This window comes from Chanodichthys erythropterus, chromosome 8 (genome assembly GCF_024489055.1).
Source record: "Chanodichthys erythropterus isolate Z2021 chromosome 8, ASM2448905v1, whole genome shotgun sequence".
NCBI lineage: Eukaryota > Metazoa > Chordata > Actinopteri > Cypriniformes > Xenocyprididae > Chanodichthys > Chanodichthys erythropterus.
In genome coordinates this window covers 42,322,225-42,344,857 of record NC_090228.1, presented here as the reverse complement: position 1 = coordinate 42,344,857, position 22,633 = coordinate 42,322,225, and the positions used below count along the sequence as shown (strand labels likewise).

General features: G+C 39.0%; 1 protein-coding gene across 1 annotated transcript; it reads left to right on the top strand.

The window, feature by feature from the left end:
- The first annotated feature begins 104 nt into the window (after nt 1-104).
- LOC137025273 (rano class II histocompatibility antigen, A beta chain-like) lies at nt 105-4,108 on the top strand. Its single transcript, XM_067393290.1, has 5 exons — nt 105-174; nt 350-616; nt 3,505-3,783; nt 3,871-3,978; nt 4,077-4,108. The coding sequence occupies exons 1-5, from the start codon at nt 105-107 to the stop codon at nt 4,106-4,108; spliced, it is 756 nt and encodes a 251-aa protein (XP_067249391.1).
- The last annotated feature ends 18,525 nt before the right edge of the window (nt 4,109-22,633 follow it).

Below are 22,633 nucleotides of genomic sequence, written 5' to 3'. Positions count from 1 at the left end.
GGATACTACCTAGTAACATATTTATACCTGAAGTAGCTGATTGGTCAGTCATCCACCTGCCTTGAACATAAAGGACTTTCAGCTGGGATTCAGTGTGAGCGAAGATGTCATTGCTAAAGCACTTGAGTTGTCATCTCATTCTGACACTGTCAGTATTGACTGGAGCAGATAGTGGTAAGTAAGATGAAAGTAATATAATTAAATATCAAAAATAATTGATTTATTACTAGGAGTAGTAGACATTTTTATAAAGAATAATTTGTTTGATGCTCCTCTGAGAATGGATTCTTTGTAAATTACTTACAAAAATATTTTTTCTTGATTGTTCTGCCTCTACATTCTTTTTCAGCTGATGACTTTTCCATAAGATGGGCAAGATGCATCTTTAGCTCTCCTGATTTCAGTGACATGGCGTATATTGACAGCTTTTACTTTAATAAATTGCTGTTCACACAGTTTAACAGTACTTTGAGGAGGTTTGTGGGGTTTAATGAGTTTGGAAAGAGAGTTGCTGAGATTTGGAACAGTGGCACCTTTGTGCAATCAGAGAGAAATGGAGTTAGTATATGCCAAAATATTTTAAAATCCAAGGTCCCACCTGAACTTTTTAAAGCAGGTAGGTGGCTTAAACTCTTCCTTGATCTTTACCGTCACTCATGAAATTTATTTATTAATTTTTTTAACATTTAAGTTATTTCTACATGAGTATATTCTAGTAACTAGAAAATAATTAATATTGGAATAATGTTTTTGTAACGAGGCAGACTCAGAGAGATCCATGTGCAGCTTTATTGTAAACTCGGGGTCGTACAGACAAGGGTCAGATGACAGCAAGCTCATTATCAGAGACAAGACGTAATCAGAGTCAGGGACAGGCAGACAATCAGGGCAGGCGGCAGGCAAGACAGGGTAAACCAGAGAACAGGCAGTAATATCACAAGGCAGGCGGCAAACAGTAATCGTGGGTATAAGGCAGTCCAAGGTTATACACAGAGAAACAATACACATAAAGAAACGCTCAGAAATATAAGCCGTGGCAAAACAAGACTTTGCGGAGCATTGTGGTTCAGTGGGTCTTTTATAGTCCGGTGTGATATGGATCAGGTGGAGGTGTAATCAGTCCAGGTACGGGGTGTGGGAAATGTAGTCCAAGAATGGCTCAATACTTGGGTGAGGGCGCCCTCAGGTGGTGATCGGAGGGAGCCACAGAGGCCGTGTTCGTGACAGTTTTAATGTTACTATGAATGAACACTAGCATCTAAGAATTTAATTGTAGAAACCTGTAACTTTACATTAAGGTTCCCTTTATAAAGGTGTTTGTTAATGAGTAATAAGTCATTTACAAATGCATTATAAATCATTAATAATGCAGTTATAACTAAAATGGGGACTTTAATGCAATACCTGCCAATGTTACAGATGGTTGCGATAGAGATGAGTGAACACTTAAGGGTATTTACTCATGTTGGGCTGGAGCTGGCTCGTCGAGGGTTGGAGAGGGCTTGAAGGCCGGAGAGGGCTCGTCGAAGACCGGAGAGGCAAACTTGCAGGTGGCTGGAGCGGGCTCTGCGAAGGCTGGAGCGGACTCGTGGAAGGCTGGACCAGGCTTGTGGAAGGCTGGAGCAGGTTCGTGAAAGACTGGATCGGGCTCGTGGAAGACTGCCGCAGGCTTGTGGAAGACTGGAGCGGGCTTGAGGAAGGCTGTCTTCTTGGGCCGGACTTCCTCTTGTACGGCTTGGGTGTAGGATCAGGCTGGAGCCCCGGGGAATGCCCACTGGAGTGGTAGGTGGAGGAATTCAGTGGCTGGTGAACTGGCCAGGCCACCTGTGTCTCCGAGAGGGCTGGACGAGGAGAATAAGACTCTTTTTTAACCTCTTCAATTTCGAATTCAGAACCATTTAGAAAGAGAATCAGATTAACAGACTCGACTAGGGAAAAGAGGCATTCGGGTTCAATATAGCGAATTGTCTCCTCGTCCGGACCCCTCAAAAAACAGGTGTTAAGGATTGCATCTGGCCAGCTCACTTTAGAAGAAAGCTCAGCGAATTCCTCAACACATCTCTCCAGCGGGCGGCTGTCCTGATTAACAGTCCAGATGCAGTCCTCCGCTGAGAGTTTGGGCTGGCGTCTTCTTGAAGGCACAGGGAAAAGGAAGATACCCATACTTCTTTGAAGATTTCCAACGGTAAGTTCTGATCTTCTGTTACGGATGGTTACAATAGAGTTGAGACGTTCACGGAAATCCACACTTAAGGGTATTTATTCACAACGAAGGAGAGTTACACACAACCAAACACAGTAAACTAACAATAGAACAGACAAGGAGTGCAGGGAGTGAGTCCATTATAAAGTGCAGATGATCAAGTCCAGGTGCAGGTGATGAATGATGATGGGGAGATGACAAGGAAGTGAGTACAGGTGTGGAAACAGGAGAATCATGGGAAATGGAGTCCTGGAACAGAGGGAACTGTGACAGCCAAATAGTGAGCCATTTTTAATTCACATGTTATAAATGCTTAATAAATGTATAAACTAAAAACCAGATTCCTGGTTTATTTCCTGAAGCAGCAAAAAATTGACTGAAGGGTGTTGTATTTGTGGTTTTCTTATTAATATCTCATGAATGCCACTTTTCATACTATGTTGCTTACCAGTAGTTTGTTTTACCCATGATACTCTCCAAAAAGGTCATGATGCCTATCCACAGCTTGTTTATCAAGATGAAATTAAACCTTTTTATTCACTTTCACAGGTTATTAATGTTTATAACTCATTAATACATGGTTCACATGTGTTCACTTTAAGGTTCACTTTCACAGGTTATTAATGTGTATAACTCATAAATAATTGGTTCACATGTGTTCACTTTAAATTAAGGTTCACTTTCACAGGTTATTAATGTTTATATCTCAATAATTGGTTCACAGGTTCCCAATTTACATTAAAGTTCACTTTCACAGGTTATTAATATTTATAACTCATTAATAAATGGTTCACACTACATTAAGGTTCACAGTTAACTAATACTGGAATTAAATGTTTAATTATTAATATATCATCAATATCACATCAAGTTATTGAATTTCACCTTAAAAAAAAACAAGAAATCAGTTTTTATACACTGCTGTGGATAGGCACCATGACCTTTTTGGAGAGTATCATGGATAAGACAGAAACTTCTGGTAAGCAACATAGTAAGAAAAGTGGCAACGGTTCACTATTTGGCAGGTATTGCATTAAAGTTGCCCTTTTTATCCTGCAGTTATAACTGCATTATTAATGACTTATAATGCATTTGTAAATGACTTATTACTCATTAACAAACACTTTTATAAAACCTTTTACAAATGGAACTTTAATGTAAAGTGTTACCTAAAAACCTTTTGAGAAAAAAAAAAATATTAATAATTCTTTAATTTCAATTTATCATCTCGACCTGCAATACACAAACATACAAGACGTGTTGGAAACTGCGTATTTGGAATTTTGCTTTCTTTGATTCAGTCAAACCAAAGGTTAAGCTCATTTCCGTGATGAGGGCTGGGAGCAGACATCCAGTGTTGATGTGCAGCGCATATGAATTTTATCCTCAACACATCAAAGTGTCTTGGCTGAGAGATGGTAAACTGATGACCTCTGAAGTGACCTCAACAATGGAGCTGGCTGATGGTGACTGGTACTACCAGATTCACTCTGAGTTGGAATACAGCCCCAAATCTGGAGAGAAAATCTCCTGTATGGTGGAGCATGCCAGCTTCAATAAACCCATGATTTATGACTGGGGTAACATGAGACACTCACCTACTGTCATATTATAATTATAATCGTGTTTGTGTTCAGCATAATTTGACACGTGAGTGTCCTCCACAGATCCGTCTCTCCCTGAGCGGAATAAAATCGCTATTGGAGCTTCTGGTCTGGTGCTGGGTATCATCATTGCAGCTGCTGGACTTATTTACTACAGGGTGAAATTAGCAGGTCAGTGGATATTAGAATGATTTAGAATGATATTAATCTGTTTTCATCATCCCTAGACATGCATGTAACTTGTCAATCTTTTTTTTTTTCTTTGACAGGAAGGATCCTTGATCACTCATTACTCACTTGATCACTTAATCAATAATTATACATTTTTTAGGACTTCATTATGACTACAAGGGGATTAATGATGAACTGTTTGTGACATTAGCTTTATAACATAATCATGGCTCACTAGTTTTCAGTTATGTACATTTTCAATGTGCTGTAATCACCTTGTTCAGAGGTTTTCAATCCTAGTCCTGGGGACCCACTGCTCTGCATAATTTCGCTGTTTCTCTTATCTAAAATACTCGGGGTATGTTTACATGACATTGATTTACTAAAAACATTTCCTTTGCATTTTTGAACAACATTGTAAAAACAATCCCGTTCACACAGATCCACGAAAACAATTAAAAGTGCTGTATTATGCATGCCAGGCCAGTAGATGGCAATGTCACTTTGTAAAAAAACACAACATGCCTGCGCACATATGCATTCTTTTACAAAACGGTGAATACAAACAAGTTTACACAGAGATATTGTTTTCAAAAGTTTGCATTTCAGGCTCTCTTCTAATGAGCTGATAATCTGAATCAGGAAGACATACAAAATGTGTAGATTGGTGGGTCCCCATGACCAGGATTGAAAACCATTGAACTAGTTTGTTAAATGTCACTTAAAATGAGTGTTCATAAGAAGATTTAAAGATCCAAACAATTATGCTCAGACTTTTCATATCCTTATGTGACATTTCAGTCCAACCCAATTACATTTAAGAAAGCAGTGGCTGGTAAACATTTGAGATCATTTCATCTAAACTAGTCAACGCAAGGCTGCAGTGTGTATGAGACCTGATAAATAAACCAGAGTGAACATTTATAAATTTGTATTAAATGTTTTAATTACTATTATGTGTGGTTTTTCATTGACTATATATAAATAGTTTATGCCATAATTCAGGTACAGGATGATGGGAAATGAAGTCTGTGAGAGTTTTGTTTCTGTTTTTTTACAGGGAGCTTAAAGGATTAGTTCACTTTCAAAGGAAAATTACCCCAAGCTTTACTAACCCTCAAGCCATCTTAGGTGTATACGACTTTCTTCTTTCTGATGAACACAATCTGAGTTATATTAATAAATATCCTGACATATCCAAGCTTTATTATGGCAGTGAATAGGGTTCACGAGTATGAGCTGAAGAAAGTGCCTCCATCCACATCAATCCATTATAAACATACTCCACACTGCTCCAGGGGATTAATAAAGGCCTTCTGAAGTGAAGTGATGCGTTTGTGTAAAAAAAAATCATATTTAACAAGTTATTAAGTACAATATCTAGCTTCCACCAGACCGCCTTCCGTGTTGAATTTTGATTCATGCTGTGCCATCATTGCCACACATGGCCCAGCTCTGGCTGACAGGATACATGCCATTGCCGACAGGAGGCCAGCAGTGCCAGCTTTGAGGCCACATCCGGGCCAAGAATGCTTGTTATGTGGGTATGTCCATGTCCATAGTATCACGTCATACAATTGCAACTTTAACGGTTGCTCTCTGTCACATCCTGACATGCATCCTGTCACCATAAACTGGCCTGTCAATCATCTTGTCACAGTTAAAATCATCCACATTTAATTTCCTACCATATCAGAGAGAAATGCAGTAGCACTTTGATCTGCAGTCGTGGGTCTTTCATGCGGACAACTCTACTCATATTAATGATGCATTTAAAAGTTAACGGATCTTTATAAAAGTTCACATTGTTATTGCATATGAAATATAACACGAATAACATTAAATAAATATTTTTATCATGCTAAATTTATTAGTCACCTTTCTCCAAACCTCTCACCATCGGTTGCACATTTCCGTCATGTTTCGCAGTTTTGTAGTTTTTACTCGCGTTTGAAGTTCTGAACTGAATCCTCATCCAAAGCGCAATAGTTTTGGGCAGTATTAGCCTTTATAGCAGGGGTGGGGAACGTTGATCCTGGAGGGCCATTGTCCTGCAGAGTTTATCTCCAACCCTGAAAAAAACACTCACTTGCTTTTAACTTTAGTAATCCTGAAGACCTTGATTAGCTTCAGGTGTGATTAATTATGGTTGGAGCTAAACTCTGCAGGACAATGGCCCTCCAGGATCAACGTTCCCCACCCCTGCTTTATAGTGTGCACGGATCCACACTTTGAAAATCTACCAGAAATAGTAAACCATCCAGTCTATTGACATGTTCTTTGCATATTACTATGCTTTGGGACACACGTATTTAATCTCAGATACTACTTAGGATGGATTGTATGGACATTGGGATGCAGGGTGAGTTAAAGGGATAGTTCACCCAAAAATGAAAATTCTGTCATCATTTGGGGCTTTTGCACCAAATAGTTCTAAGAACTTGTTATCACTGTTTTCCATGTTCTTGAAGTAAATATGTTTACACGGCTTTTGAAAAAAGCTGAGTGCCAGTGTTTGACATGTGTATGTTGATTGGTCAAACACTTACGTCCCTACTGTAACGAATCGTAATACGAAGTGGGATCCATAAGCAGGCTTTATTAGACCGTGTTCGTAGTCAGACAGGCAATGGTCAAACAACAGCAGACAGGTACAGCAGAGAGCAGACAGAAATGTAGTCGCAACACAGGCAGTGGGTCAGGGCAGGCAGATATCAATCACAAGTCCAAGACAGAGCAAATAATCCAAAGGGCAGGCAGCAGAGAATCGTGAACGGGGATCAAACAGGGTCAACAACAGGCAGGCAAACACAATGACAAATGCTCAGAAATGGAAACTGCAGTAATACAAGACCTCACAGTCAGTGCAAGGTAGAGAGCAGCTTAAATAGTCCAGTTAATGTGCTGCAGCTGGGTGTGGGTGAAGCTGATTGGTGGAGTGAGTGCAGGTGATTGCCAGAGAGGATTATGGGAAATGGAGTCCACCTACTCTTTAGTAGAAACTAATTTAGTTTCCCCAAAAGAAGTTCCTAGAACTAAAATGGTAATGGATAATGGTAATATGCGATTGTCCAATCAGAATCAAGCATTTAACAGAGCTGCGTAATAATTTTAGTTAATTAGATTAGTCAAGACTAAAAATGACAATACTTTAGGCTTTAATCCAAAGCTCCTCAGTCTTTTTTTAAAGTTAAACAAGTTTGTTACTGCAGTTTTGTCAGAAAAGATTAGCCAGCTGCCTTAACAGCTGAAAGAGGAAAAATTATATTCCTCCTAGATACAGTGATGTCACTGTCCTCTGAAAGAGGAAATAATACCTGCTTGTTTCACCTCAGTTAAAAATGTATCTAAAGACTGTTTGACTCTCATCTATCAAAATGGACCTGCACATAACCATTGTAACTCTAACCATTGTTCTTTCAACTAGTGCTGAATGTAAGTTGAAGTTTTTAAATTGCTCGGGTACTATATTCATATGTGGTAAAATAGCAAACTTGAAAGTTGAAACTAATCATTTGTAACACCTATTCATTCATTCAAAACCTGCTTTTGTGCTTTCACTAGGGTTGAATGTTTCAATACGTTACACTGTTACATAGCCATTGTTTAAAAATATACTGTGCAAGGTATTCAGAAGATTTGGTTTACAATTTATTTTCATCGATTTGGTATTATCGTCAAGTAGTCATTTTCAAAACTCAGTAAATATGTCTATGAGAAAAAAACTATGTAACAAGAACATTTGACACAATCATCAATTTTTAAATCAAAATTTAGTAATTACAACAATCCAAAATAATTAAAAAACAATGCAGTAACAATGCAAAAAATGTTTATATCACCTTAGAGGTGCTAATAAGATTACATAACAGTTTATCCATAATTTAAAATTATGATGTATTCAGAAGGTTGTGTTAATTGTACTATGGATTTTAAATTAATTCAGACATAGAGATATGGCAAAAGAATATAATAAAGGTGTAGGTCATTTACAAACAACTTTTCTCAGCAACAAGAAGAGCTTTGTTTCAGTCAGTACAATTATTTTGAACTCTTAACAGAAGCATTTTGAAATTGTTTTCTTTGAGGATGTATCAAACCATGTGTAGATACTGTCATAACGTTTTTTTTTTTATAGTAGGGGAAAGTGGGGTGAGTTGTGATAGTTTTTACTCCTGGGGGACCCCAAGCCCTGCACATTTTGTACGTCTTCCTCATTAAACACACCTAATCAACTCATCAGCTCATTAGTAGTGACAGCAGGACATAAAGTGGGTGTGTCAAATAAGGGAGACATACAAAATATGCAGGGCTGGGGGTCCTCCAGGACAGGTTTGAAAACCCCTGGAATAGAGCGCTTCCCATAATGTTTATGCATTAGGTCAGTAGGTGGAGAGTAGGTGGTATTTTGTGGTTGTTCGAACACATTAGACCACATGAGTGTCTACACTACGAAACAAATCCAATCAAATGTCGGGGTAGTGTTCTCCAGAGATGCATGCAACGGCTGAAGAGCCAGAATAAGCTGATGTACTGCTCAGGTGGCACATTGTTGTGAATGGGAGACTCAGGCAGGGGATCCAAGTGCAGCGTTTATTGAATGCAAACGTGGTCGTACAGGCAGGGTAAATCAGGAGCAAACAGGTACAGCAGAGAGCAGACAGAATCGTAATCCAGGTACAGGCAAAGGTCGGGACTGGCAGATATCACTCACAGGTCGGTACACAAAGCAAGGGTCAGGACAGGAAGCAATGGGTCAATAAACAGGGAACAGGCAGGAACGGTAACAAGGAACAGGCAGACAGGGAATACAGGAAAACGCTCAGAATTGCAACAACAGTTAACAATACTTCGCGGTGACATGTGACTGGCAGGGAGGATTGTGGGAAGTGTAGTTTGACAGGAGCAGACGGTGATCATGACACACATGAAGCAAGACAGAGTAAAAGGCAATCAGAGATCGAGAGCCAGACCAGGGCTGAATGCAGAGGGGAACTGCCATGGGGAAATAAGGGGCGGAAGTAAAGAGAACAATAACTAAAACTTGAAAACAAAGCTGGCAAAGTATCCAACACGGCAAAACAGAAGACAATGAGGCTGGAATCCAATGCGACTAGGCAGAACAAAAGACAATGAGGCTGGAATATGATACGGCAGAACACAAGAAAATGAGGCTGGAACAATCACTTGCACAGAGCACAAACAATGATCTGGCACAAGACAGGACATGGATAGGACTAAATAGGAGTCTAAAGGATTTAATTGATACAGAACAGGGGGTAATGGATGGGTTAAGGTGAGCACGAAACACAGGCTTGACCCGAGAAACATGGAAGACTGGGTGTACCCAACCAAGTGTAGGACCAGGTGTAACTTGAGCCTTACTGCCACCAACACCTTGATCTGGCATAGCCCAATGAACCTGCGGGCTAACTTGCGAAATGCCACCCGGACATGAAATGTGAAAAGCATTGATAAAGTGTGTAATGCAAAGGGACTTAGACACGCCCCGTACTGTTTCTCCTTTGTTTATTGATTGCATCATGTGACGTTCGTGGAACATTTTCCTGTAACTTTATAAAGTTCCCCAATATCTCCCTGCTACAGAATTTCAAGGTTTCATGCACCCAGCATTATAAAGAATAGTATGAGCTTTAATTCAAAGTCCAACATGACACGTCTCTTGCACACATACTATTAACCTGACCTAACGAAACAAATATTCCAAAAGGGGTCACTATTCATGGATATCTGTGTGGATCCATTAATTAATGTTTCTGTGGATTGCTATATGGCTGTTTCCTGTTTCCATTTTGTTGATACAAAGGTCTTGTGAGAGGATCGATGACATTTAAAGGTGCTACACTCAAAAACATAACTCTCTGAATGAACATAAAAAAATCATGGAAAGGATTTCCACATGATTAAGTTGCTTTATTTCAGCATTATGCAATTCTGTTATTCCAATTTAATGTACTTACGTTGGGTCAACTTAATTTATTAAGGTTGATTCAACTTATTTACTATGGTTGGGCACAGCTTAATTTAATAGTGTCAGCCCAACTAATTTGCAATGTTTTGGACCAACTCATTTACTTAAGTTGATCCAATCTATGCAATTTAAGTTAGCCTAACAAAAGTGCATAATGCTGAAAGAAAGCCATTTAATCATGCGGAAATCCTTTCCATGATTTAATTACATTAATTCAAAGAATAGCTTTTGAGTGTTAATAAATTAAAACCTTTTTACCATACTCTAATGGTGGAAACAACACACAACTGATAAAAGGTGCAATCAACTTGTATTTCCAAAATTATAATGCACATTGTTTTACACAGTACAGTTGCTTGTTGATAACACAAGGAAATATATCTCAAGTCTGTGAATACAGGGAAATGGGCCCTCTCACTCACATCCCACTTAATCCACTCTTAACATTTGCACTTTGTACATCTTGCACCTGTGGTTTTATGTGATGGTGAACTCACACAGAAGTTAATAAAAAATATTTACTAAAGTTAGAAACATTTTAACATATATATATTTTTACATTGAAACATCGCTAGGGACATTTTAAACAAGTTTCAACAATGTCTACAGCATGGTTGGCATCAAGGGTAAAAAAAAAGACAAATGAAGATATAGCAATCAAGTTTAACTCCCGAAATATCTAAATGTTTAAACTTCAAAAAAAAAAAAAAAACTTAAACATAGGTTAGTCTTAATTTGTTATGAGAAACTAAAAACATAATAGCACTTTGACAACTTTGAGAACTATAATTACTTAATTTTACTCAGGTTAGAATGGTGTAGCAGTGTTTTGAGAACTTGTCCTTTGTTGAATAGTTTGTTTCCATCCAATTCCATAATGATCTTCTGGGGGTAGCTCTGGTTTAGTGCGTAGACAAGACCCAGCAACATCACCACAGCAAAAGCTACATTGCCCAACTCACTCATCACTTCCACCCCCTCCAGGATAATCCTAACATCCGCGGGGTCATCGCCACGCTCTGCACCTTCTTGTCGAATGACAAAGATTCCAAATACTGTCTCCGCTATGGCCATTTGACTTCTTTCCTCGACATCCTGTGACAAAAAAAAAAAAAAAAAAAAGGACAAAGATTTTTGCATGCATGCATGTTTATAGCACACAATCTTTACAGTATTACTGTAAAACAGCTATCCCTAACTTAATCCATATTCATAATATAATAATGCAAATGTAATCGAATATCCAACTGAGATTAAAATGGTTTGCTGAGTCTGTGAAATACTTCAACAACTAAGCCATACCAAGGGCCTGTCTGTTGTAATCATGAGTTCAGTGTTAGTTATTCTATTCGAATAAGGTATATTGTCTTATTAAAGGAAAAATAAGGAGTTAAAGTATGGTGTGTGTGTGTTATTGTCTGAGAGAAAGACAAGGAGAGAGGCTCCCAAACCGCCCCGGTTATTTCCAAAAAGAATCTGATAAGTTACTTTACCTCAAACAGACATTTGATACACTGTTTTTGTTCATGTATAGAAGAATTACATGATGAAAAAAAAAAACAGGCCAAATAATTTTTATGTGGTAGTGAGTTTTTATTTAAGTCGCCTAATCATTTTAATTGCGACATCCGTCATTATCCAACTATTTCCTGTCTCCGTCTGAGAAAAGTGAGGACTTCCCAAAAGTCTTTATTTAAGTGACCCTTCACAACAGCAAGTGACTTAACACATAAATTAACTTACCAGGTTATGCTTCACCAGCTTCTCTGGATCTTCATTAAGGTACACGCAGAGACCTTTGAAGATGCATTCTCTTCTGACTTCAATAGTGTCAGTCTTAATATAAAGATCAGAGAAAAAAACAACACACTTATGAACACCATTTCAACAAACCAGCAGTGTAGGTTTACACACTAAAGCCGAGTTCAGACTGCACGATTTTCAAAGTAGTCGGGTCTCTGTTTTTTTCACACTGCATGACTATCTTGGCCAGCATTCAGTCGCTGCTGTGCTCACACTGCATGATGGATCGGCGACAGAAGGTTTCACACTGCATGACTTTAGAATAGGAAGAATCGCCGACACACAAACTACGTTTCACAACCAAACACACGCGAGATGTGACAAGGAAACAACGCGATATCACGCGTGCAAGACTTGAGTTATTATTATTATTAAAAATGGTAGCCGGCAAGAAGCTTGCAATATGAATTGCCGGTGCGCTGATTTGCTGCGAATATAAGAAAAAGAAAAGAAAAATATGGAGGAGGAAATGGTTGGGGAGACTGTGGATTGTGTGTTCTGCAATGAGAGTTGGAGTAAATACATAACTTTTCAATGTGCTGCTGTTGCGGATGGTCAAGCAAATGTTTGTGCTGTGGTTCTGTTTGATAGAATTGTAATGTTTTTGTGAATGAAGCCATGCTTGCTGATATTGTGGTCTATAACTCCTCCCCGAACTCCCCCCTGCTCTGTATCTTGCTCTCTCATTGGCTGTCGGTCATCGCCGATGTAGTTTTCAGTCAGAACACTTTTCACACTGCAGGATTTTGAATCGCCGACAGATCCAGATCATAGACTGTAAAAAAATATGGACGTAGCGTCCGTGACGTCACCCATAGAGTTCTGAACAGCAGTTTTGAAGCGAAAATGAGGCCGCGGCCATCTTAGCTGCGCGTCACCGCACGTCACTCCCGGATAACTGAAAATGGGCAAAGAGGCGGGGAGGTGGTTTGAGCTGACGCCTAGCTCGACGTGACCACGATAGCAAGCAAAGGAGCTATCTACCTAGATACTATCTAAATCAGAGCTTCCCAAACTTCAGAGTGGTAAGGCCCCCCCAAAAACATAGCAAAAGCTCCACGATATATTTGAAGAGTTAATTTGCAAAAACAGATAACTCCGTTTTTATGAATTCTCACAAATCATGTTTTTTATCAATCAAACTGCAGTTGGGTTGTTTTGATTAAGTAATAACTCCAAAAAATACAGGTAACTTAAGGTAAAAAAAAAGTATGTAAAAAAAAAAAAAAAAAAAAAGTTTTAGCAAAAGCAGATAACTCCAACAGTCGTTTTTTGGCAAAAGCAACTCCACATTTCATGTTTCAGAGTTAAACAAAACCAAGTAATTTAAAACGCACTCAAACACACGTGCAAACAAACACGCTAACATCGGCACACATACACACACGCACCCACGCACTTCTGCATACACGCGCGCGCACACATACACAAACGCAAAAGGACAAACAAGGGTTCAGCATGTAAAAGTCGTGTAAGGTGTACAAGGACTTGCAGGAGTCGAAATTATAAATCCTCGATCACTTTTAGTCAGCTTTGACTAAAATACCGGCTTTTTGACAAAATGGATTTTGAGTTCAGAACGTGCTATAGTCTATGTGGAGAATAATGCACACGCACAGCAGTAAGTTATTTATTTATTTATTTTAAAATGGCGTTTATCGGTTTTTGCAAATGAACTTTTCAGGTTCATACAGGATACATGTACTCCTCGCTGTAGCTACTTACTAGTTTTACATTTACTTGAAGTGCAGTTAGGTCTGTTATTGGGTTATTGTCATCCTCTGCTCCACCGTGACATTATTGAATTGGAGGTTAATTGTGACCAACTGTGAATTCCTGCTAAGCAAGCAACTGACGTCAGTTTGAAAATAAGTAATGTATCTCACCTCGCTATAATGTGAAAAAATGTTTTTATATGTTTTATGTTTGTGTAATAAGGAGGGAAGAAATCACATTTCAGAACAATTAAAATATTTTATTTTTTTTAATTATTTTAATATCTTGATTTAGCCTATCCACGGCCCCCCTGCAATACCGCTACGGCCCACCGGGGGGCCGCGGCCCAAAGTTTGGGAAGCACTAAATTATTAATAAAGATAAGTTTTAACATCAGAAAGTTCTAAAGGTTTACTGTCAATTTACGGTGTTTTTTTAAGATATAGATGCTCCAACACCAGTAGTGTTGGGTGTGCAAATAACAACATGGAAAATCAAATGGGACTTCATACCTTTATAATAGAGATCGCGAGATGAATCCAATCTGTGGCACTTGGGTAAAATATAAATGTCCATTGTAAAACAAAAAAAAAACCATTTCACATTTCTTCTGAATGATCTGCTCTCTGTCATCGTTCTTCAAGAAAGGATGCAATCTGAGCAGCGATCGTATCTAACAAACAAATGAGCCTGTGTCCAAAGTATATTTTTTTCAAAATAGTGCAGCAGTTTTATTTATAATATCCAAGCAGTGCTGTCAGAGTTGTATATCCTCCTGGTATTGTCATTGTTGTAAATCTCACAACCAAAACTTTCAGCCAATGCCACGATCCAACAACGTGTGTTCTGTGTCTCTTCCGCATGCATGCACACAAACACACATCAGTCTCGAATATTATGCAGCAAGCCATATTTAATAATTGTATAAAATAATCGAGAAAAAAAGCACAAAAACGGCTGAGATGCCAAATTCAGCGGCAGCTGAGGTAACATGACGGCTCACAGACAACAGCGCAATCTACCTGTCACTCAAGTGACCACGCCCTTAATTATGCAGAACTTTAAGGCTTAATATAATTTAAACGGATAAGTTATAAAAAACTTCACCCCCCTCAGAGTTGTCATGAAGGGCAAAAATAGCAGTATAGACCAAAACCACAATTTGAACCAACTTGTAAACATGTTTTTTTCTGCTATAAACTTGGCCAATTTAACATGGGACTCTATGAGATTCTGCTCTCTTTTGGAGCCTGTCCCTAGCGGCCAGTCAATGAATCGCAGTTTAAGTTACTTCCGTATTGGCTTCACGAGAGAAAGGGGGAGGTTGCCGCTTGGTCCAGATATTTAGCATGCCAAATATCTCACGGGTGTCGGCGACTCGTCGGCGATTCTCTCAGATCGCATCTTTGCTCATTCACACTCATTCACATTGTCACTCGCGTGAACGAACACCGATTTGCCTGTGATTTCAGGCATTTGTCGGCGATTTCTCAAAACCTGTTGGCGAGCCAAAATCGGGGCTAAAATCGTGCAGTCTGAACTCAGCATTAAGAACTTTAAACTAAATTCATAGGAACTCACAACATAAAAGTGTTTGCTAGTATTGTATATAGCTTGGATGCATGCTAATCCCTTTGGGATAGTCTGTTTACAAGTTATTTAAGACAAATATTTGTTATTTTACTATCATTTACTATTTTGTGTTTTCCTTTAATCATGTCAAGCTTCAAATTAATGTATCTTAACCTAGGTAACCTACCTGAACATGTCACCTAAGACCTAATTTTGCTTGATTATTACGCAGGAATGAAAGTATAGTTCCTAGCCATATCTGACTAAAAAAAAGTTTCATTTTCTGTCGGTCTTAGTACACAATGTAACTACAGAAGAGTCAAGTTTTAAATAGGAAAAATATTGAAACTCTTTGGTCATTTTGAAAGAAATGCTACTGGACTCATCAGAATCAATGATCTATGCTAAGCTATGCTAAAAGTGGTACGTACAGACCCGGAGTTTGGCTGTGTAGGGTCTGCACAGTCTCAAGGTTGAGCAGGTCCCATCATAAACTGTGTTTAAGCCTCAATTCAGGGAACTTTGGTTTGTAAATCTTACATCGATTCCGGCCCGGCAGACACTAATGGATCACGTGACTCTTTTTTTATGACTATTTCGATAAGTCCCAAAACTCTCCTCTGTGACTTCAAAGGAGATGCGAACCCCACGGATCAGGTTTCGAGGAGACAGGACCGAATTCCAAACGGTCATAAAAAGGAAAATACACGCACGCACCCACAGACACACACACACATACAAAGCCCTGCATAAAGACTGTATACACAAATATTATACCTGCAAATATGAATGTATCTGCCACTATGGTGCTTGTTGCATGTATGTGTTACTAATGTAGAATCGTAGAATTGACTGTAGTAGGTTAGTTTTCATGTTAAACGATAGTATTAGAGTAGAAAGTGTATCTTCTTTATGGGATGAGAGACACCTGTCAAGTTTGATCTCTCCGTAAAGCTGTGAGTCCGAGCTATCCACTCATGTACGTTACATTTCTGTCAAATGCATCATTCAATGTTTAATAATACTATGAAGAAAATGCACTGATTCAACATACCATAAATTAACTCGTTGGACAGTGTAACGTCTGGACCAATCAGACGCACAATTATTCATTGTATTTAATGAATTACCCATAAACTCACTCTCGCTATCAAAGTTCTCTGAACTCATCCCCCTAAAACTGTAACCAGCATCCCAATGTTGCTAGCACACAGGCCAACCTAGGTGTCCTGTTACAGTTATATGGTACTTTTATGATCCAGAAGAATTCTGGAGAGACTAGTGACTCATTCTTCCTGAGAAGGACAAATAAACTCTCTTAATCCTATGTATTCTCTATATAACCACTTGGGAAATGTATAAACATGTATCCAAGTTTCCCATCTCATGACTTTCCTTTTATAGGCTTTATTCTATGTATTAATTCTCTCTTTTGAACTATTTTGGTATTAATGTTCCATAGTTGCAAATGTATAGTTAACTGAGATCACATTGGCAGCATGCTTGGTATCTACGGACTCCAACTTTCATTTCCTATTTGGTAATTTATGTCACATGTTACTAACTCTGTGACACATTAGTATTATAAGAATCTAGAAGGTTATTCTCTCATTCATCCAATCCAGTGTCTTATGCTAATATCTTGCTACAGAACAAAGACTCGTAAAACTTCCCTCTGAAAGGGGAACTCCTTATTGGCTCAGACACCTCAAGAGGGTGTGACATCTTCACCCCTTATATTCACTGATCACAAGGAACCCCCTCTCTTCCTGCTCTTCCTCCTCTTCTTCTCTTTTACTGATGACTGCTGACGTCAAGATGATGCTTTAAGAAGCTAGAAGCTTCTAAGGAACCCCAAGCTTGTGCCAGGCCTCGGCCTAGACCTTCCATTCACCAAAGATCCTCTGAATCCAGCCGGTTCTCTTTCGTCAAGAAAATATCAGCAAAGATTCAACAGGAGCCTCCACAAATTGCATCAGGACAGTTTTAATTCAACTTGGAGAGACATGCAAGTATCAAACTTAGTCTCATTATCGGATACATTGAGTATCCTTACCCCTTTTAAAGAAGGGCCTGTTAAAACTAAACTGATGGTTTGCTCAAGGCTGTTGATCTGCTGAAATGTCCAACAATGATGTAGCCTCTTGCTTCCTGTACTCTGCTCTAGCTCTCTCTCTCTCTTGGTAAACTGTATGCATGTATGTGTGTGAATATTAGAGTAGTTTAAGTGTTTAGTCTAGTTAATAAAGTCTTGTTCATGTCACACGTAAGGTTGTCCGTGTTTTGCGCTCATGTACGGGAGTCCCTATTCATGTCGGTCCTGACTACAGGCTTTTAGTAGAATAAGATTGTTATTTCCTATAACCTGGAAATGAACATTTCTTAGTTAATAAACAATTAACACTGTGTGTTCATTGAACAACAGGTTAATTGATTGTAATATTAATTTTATTACATTAAGTTAATTTTATTGACTGATTAAAATATTAATAATTAATTATAACTAGTTATGATTAATTATTCATATTTATTTTGAGCTAATTTGCTACAAATGGTGGAGAATGCGGGCATGAATAAACAAATGTTATGAGCTTAAACCACTGTCAACTTAAAAGTGTGCATTTGATAATTCCAGTCAGAATATGTCAGACGATGCGCATTTTGGTCACTAATTGCTGGCTTGTTAGATGCTGATAAAGTGATGGCTTGAATTGTCATCTCTACTGTAACTGAAAGAGTCTACTCTTGACACATTTTAGCATATGTTCAAATGGTATCAGTGTAAAGTTAATCTGATTTTAGCGAAGAAATCCTGATCTCAGTATTAGAGCGTAAGCCTGTGTTGACGAAGGAATCTCAGCTCAGCGGCATGTAAACTGTACCAGAATTGATTATTCTGCTTTGGTTGGAGAAATACCAATTGCAGTATTGCTTAACCTGTTTCTGATGAATGAATCTCAGTACAGTGTTATATAAATGTAGATTTGGGTAATGCTCCCCTGTTATAGTTAAGATTGATGTCATTCATCTAAACTTTGCCTGCACCTACAAGCATAGCTACCTTTTTGACCAAAACTGTGTTTCACTCGCTGAAAGGAATATCAGTATTCATGCACAAGACGGACTTAACTATATATGCTTAAACAAGCTTTGACTTACAGCAAACTGTGTAATTACCCTTTAAACAAGTACAAGACGTTGTTTAAAGTAGAGAGAAAGGAGTTTACATGAGTAAAATTTGCAAATGCCAAAACATATTTGCATTTTACTGAATGTAATATCAAGTTTTTGAAAATCTGAAAGTATAAGCGTCACATTTTAACTCTATACGTAACTTGTTTGAAATGAGCAGACAGTCTCTATAAACTGTTTGAATTGCCCAAATGTGCATTGGTTCCCATGACAACGACTTGTCACAGGAAGTGCTAACTCATCACCCTGTGATGCCATATTGTAAACAAACCAGGCTAGGTGGCTAAGCTAACCTCACCTAGCAGCCCTGCACCTCAGGCTAAGCTAACTAATAGCTTCTACAGTTAGTGGTTAGCATCATTTACGTGAAGCCTTTAACTATAGCTTGTGTGTATGCAGTGTGAACTGATCTAAACCAATTTCCCTTAACCACATTCCTGGTTTTCTGATTTCTTTCTTTCCTTACCTTTAATTCTTCTCAGCTAATTTCACCTGCACTTAGGTGCATTTCTCCCTGAACACTGTTCAGCTAAATCTGCAGTTACTAGGGTGATTAAATCTAAATTTAATTACATGTAAAGTGTTTAACTAAAGAAGAATTCTAGGATTTATTGAGATATTTCAATAACACGTTGACTAAACTTCTGGGAGGGACACACACATGGTGTGGTCCTGAACACGCTGCAGCTGTGACCAACTATAGAGTGATTTCCAAAGCTAATCTAATTGTTAATCACTAGTGCTATTGACTATTCCCAATACCAGGTCATTCTGCTGTTTTAATCACTTCTTTAAATATTTTATTGATTTTAATTATAATAGCAGTCAGCTATTTGTTTTTACTAGTATTTCTTTCATCTATGTGATTTATTTACATTTTCCTGTTTAGTCTTGTGTGGTTTAATTTCCCAATATAACCACAAGCAACTAGACATACTCTTCTTCTTGATTTTGTTTATTTACAACAGTTGCTTCAATTTTATGAGCCAGTTACAAAGGAATCCGAATGATTGCTATGGCATAATTTTGAGCACCACTAATAAGCACAATCTAATAGGAAAACTCTCCTCTTCCTCTCTCTTTCTCTTTTCCATTTGTTCGGAGGTCAAGCCTGTTGTGAGCCATCAGTAAGAAATACTAAGAAATAATCTGACCACACAGAACCATCTTAAGTCATTTATTAAAGCTAGCTGTATTTTATACACCTGGCTGCTCACTGTGCCTTTAGCCCTAAATTCTGTTTGATCTTGCAGTAGTCTCTTGCCCTTACTCTCACCACAAGCGTGCCTAAATGTTGCAGATGCTCAGCCTAACTACCCAGATGGCAGACCAAAAGGACTGGCTATGTGTCGTGAGGAACACCCTCCTAACCAGTGCTGCTGAGCAATTACGGCACCAGAGCCAAAAGCAACTGGACAAAGATGGAAGAGAAGTAAAGGCAGACGACTCAAACCAGAGGTGTGATCACAATGATCTGACTGAAGTCAACTTCTTCCTGGCCCACATCCTCGCTGTTTTGAAACAGGAGGTGAACAACCTCAAACTCCAGATCACAGAGACTCACAAGGAGCTGATGCATGCTAAAAGCCACATAGACCAGCTAGAGATGGAGGCTTGGGACAGACGCAAGGACCCTGACAAAATAGAGACACAGAAGAAAAGAGAACTGAGACTCTCTTACCTGCAGCAAACAGAACCATTGCAGGAGAAACGTCTCACTTCACCGCATGGAGTCAGCAGAAAGAACCTCCCCCAGCCAAGCACAGAGGTACAGAGGGGGAGGCCAAAGCCTTCTGCTTGACACCTTATCAGCCATTTTCCTGAAATCCTCTGCAGCTGCAGAAGGATTAATTCAGACAGACCCAGGTACCAGACCTACCACAGGGAGAAGCCAGGGATGGGAGCATCCTCTCCCTGCAGACACAGCAGGATCTCCAACAGCAGGCAGCCCAAGGACGACTGGACACGCCTGCATCGGACCTGCAGGAGCTTCTAACGCTAGTAAGATAGCTCCTTGAACAGTTCTTACCTGAGGAGTACTCAGCAGTACAAGCTTCTGACCACTCACACAACACCAGCTCAGAGACCTGAGCTTGTCTACTGTCTACATCAACCGCAATGGAACGACCACCACTCCAGGAGACACATACAACCAGAGCCCATCACAGCCTTCCAGCCTTGTGTGCCAGTGGTGTGTCTGATCTTTCTACACCTTCAACGTCGCTCGCTGGTGTCCATAGAAAGAACAACAACGACCGAAAGGGGGGATGTAACGTCTGGACCAATCAGACGCACAATTATTCATTGTATTTAATGAATTACCCATAAACTCACTCTCGCTATCAAAGTTCTCTGAACTCATCCCCCTAAAACTGTAACCAGCATCCCAATGTTGCTAGCACACAGGCCAACCTAGGTGTCCTGTTACAGTTATATGGTACTTTTATGATCCAGAAGAATTCTGGAGAGACTAGTGACTCATTCTTCCTGAGAAGGACAAATAAACTCTCTTAATCCTATGTATTCTCTATATAACCACTTGGGAAATGTATAAACATGTATCCAAGTTTCCCATCTCATGACTTTCCTTTTATAGGCTTTATTCTATGTATTAATTCTCTCTTTTGAACTATTTTGGTATTAATGTTCCATAGTTGCAAATGTATAGTTAACTGAGATCACATTGGCAGCATGCTTGGTATCTACGGACTCCAACTTTCATTTCCTATTTGGTAATTTATGTCACATGTTACTAACTCTGTGACACATTAGTATTATAAGAATCTAGAAGGTTATTCTCTCATTCATCCAATCCAGTGTCTTATGCTAATATCTTGCTACAGAACAAAGACTCGTAAAACTTCCCTCTGAAAGGGAACTCCTTATTGGCTCAGACACCTCAAGAGGGTGTGACATCTTCACCCCTTATATTCACTGATCACAAGGAACCCCTCTCTTCCTGCTCTTCCTCCTCTTCTTCTCTTTTACTGATGACTGCTGACGTCAAGATGATGCTTTAAAGCTAGAAGCTTCTAAGGAACCCCAAGCTTGTGCCAGGCCTCGGCCTAGACCTTCCATTCACCAAAGATCCTCTGAATCCAGCCGGTTCTCTTTCATCAAGAAAATATCAGCAAAGATTCAACAGGAGCCTCCACAAATTGCATCAGGACAGTTTTAATTCAACTTGGAGAGACATGCAAGTATCAAACTTAGTCTCATTATCGGATACATTGAGTATCCTTACCCCTTTTAAAGAAGGGCCTGTTAAAACTAAACTGATGGTTTGCTCAAGGCTGTTGATCTGCTGAAATGTCCAACAATGATGTAGCCTCTTGCTTCCTGTACTCTGCTCTAGCTCTCTCTCTCTTGGTAAACTGTATGCATGTATGTGTGTGAATATTAGAGTAGTTTAAGTGTTTAGTCTAGTTAATAAAGTCTTGTTCATGTCACACGTAAGGTTGTCCGTGTTTTGCGCTCATGTACGGGAGTCCCTATTCATGTCGGTCCTGACTACAGGCTTTTAGTAGAATAAGATTGTTATTTCCTATAACCTGGAAATGAACATTTCTTAGTTAATAAACAATTAACACTGTGTGTTCATTGAACAACAGGTTAATTGATTGTAATATTAATTTTATTACATTAAGTTAATTTTATTGACTGATTAAAATATTAATAATTAATTATAACTAGTTATGATTAATTATTCATATTTATTTTGAGCTAATTTGCTACAACAGGACAAAGAGATGTGGAAAACCGCCAAATTGCAACGCTATCATTGGAGGACGTTATCAAGAAGGCGTCCTGGCCTGTTGTCCTTAAAATACCAGGACACGCGTCTTTTTGATGCACAAGTTTTCTGCCCAAGTTTTCTGCACGAGTTCCTGCCGTCAAGACGGACTCTCTTCTTTATTTTCCGGTCATATTACAACAGTTAAACCTTCATTTGAAACTTCGCCGAAACAACCTCCGGAAGAAGAAACAACTATCAAATCGAGCGCTCCGAAACTCTAAGCACCCCAACGAACCTATGCAAGTATAACGTTTTACAATCTTAAATGCTGAGTTTCCTTGCTGGCTCTTAAAGGTGACTGTTGCAATTTGCCATGCTTTGATCATCTCTTTCGTTTCTGCCTTTACTTTCACCTATATGTACTTGTATCTACTTGTGTCCATTTATCCGTATAACCTTTGTATTACCCGTTCTGTGTATTAAATTCATCATATCCACGCTTATGTTGTTCACTTGCTCATTCAGCCACCACCAAGTCACTTTAACGTTCTGATTCGAATATCCTGGCTTTACATTTGGATGCTACCATAGAAATTTATCTTCGTGGCCAGAGGGTAATATTTCTGTCGTAAGAGTCTGTGGAA

Excerpts from the sequence above, each read along its gene's own strand:
- LOC137025273 (XM_067393290.1), top strand. The coding sequence starts at position 105 with ATGTCATTGCTAAAGCACTTGAGTTGTCATCTCATTCTGACACTGTCA. Across the intron at positions 175-349 it reads ATTGACTGGAGCAGATAGTG|CTGATGACTTTTCCATAAGA; the intron begins GTAAGTAAGATG and ends ATTCTTTTTCAG. Across the intron at positions 3,979-4,076 it reads CTACAGGGTGAAATTAGCAG|GAAGGATCCTTGATCACTCA; the intron begins GTCAGTGGATAT and ends TTTCTTTGACAG.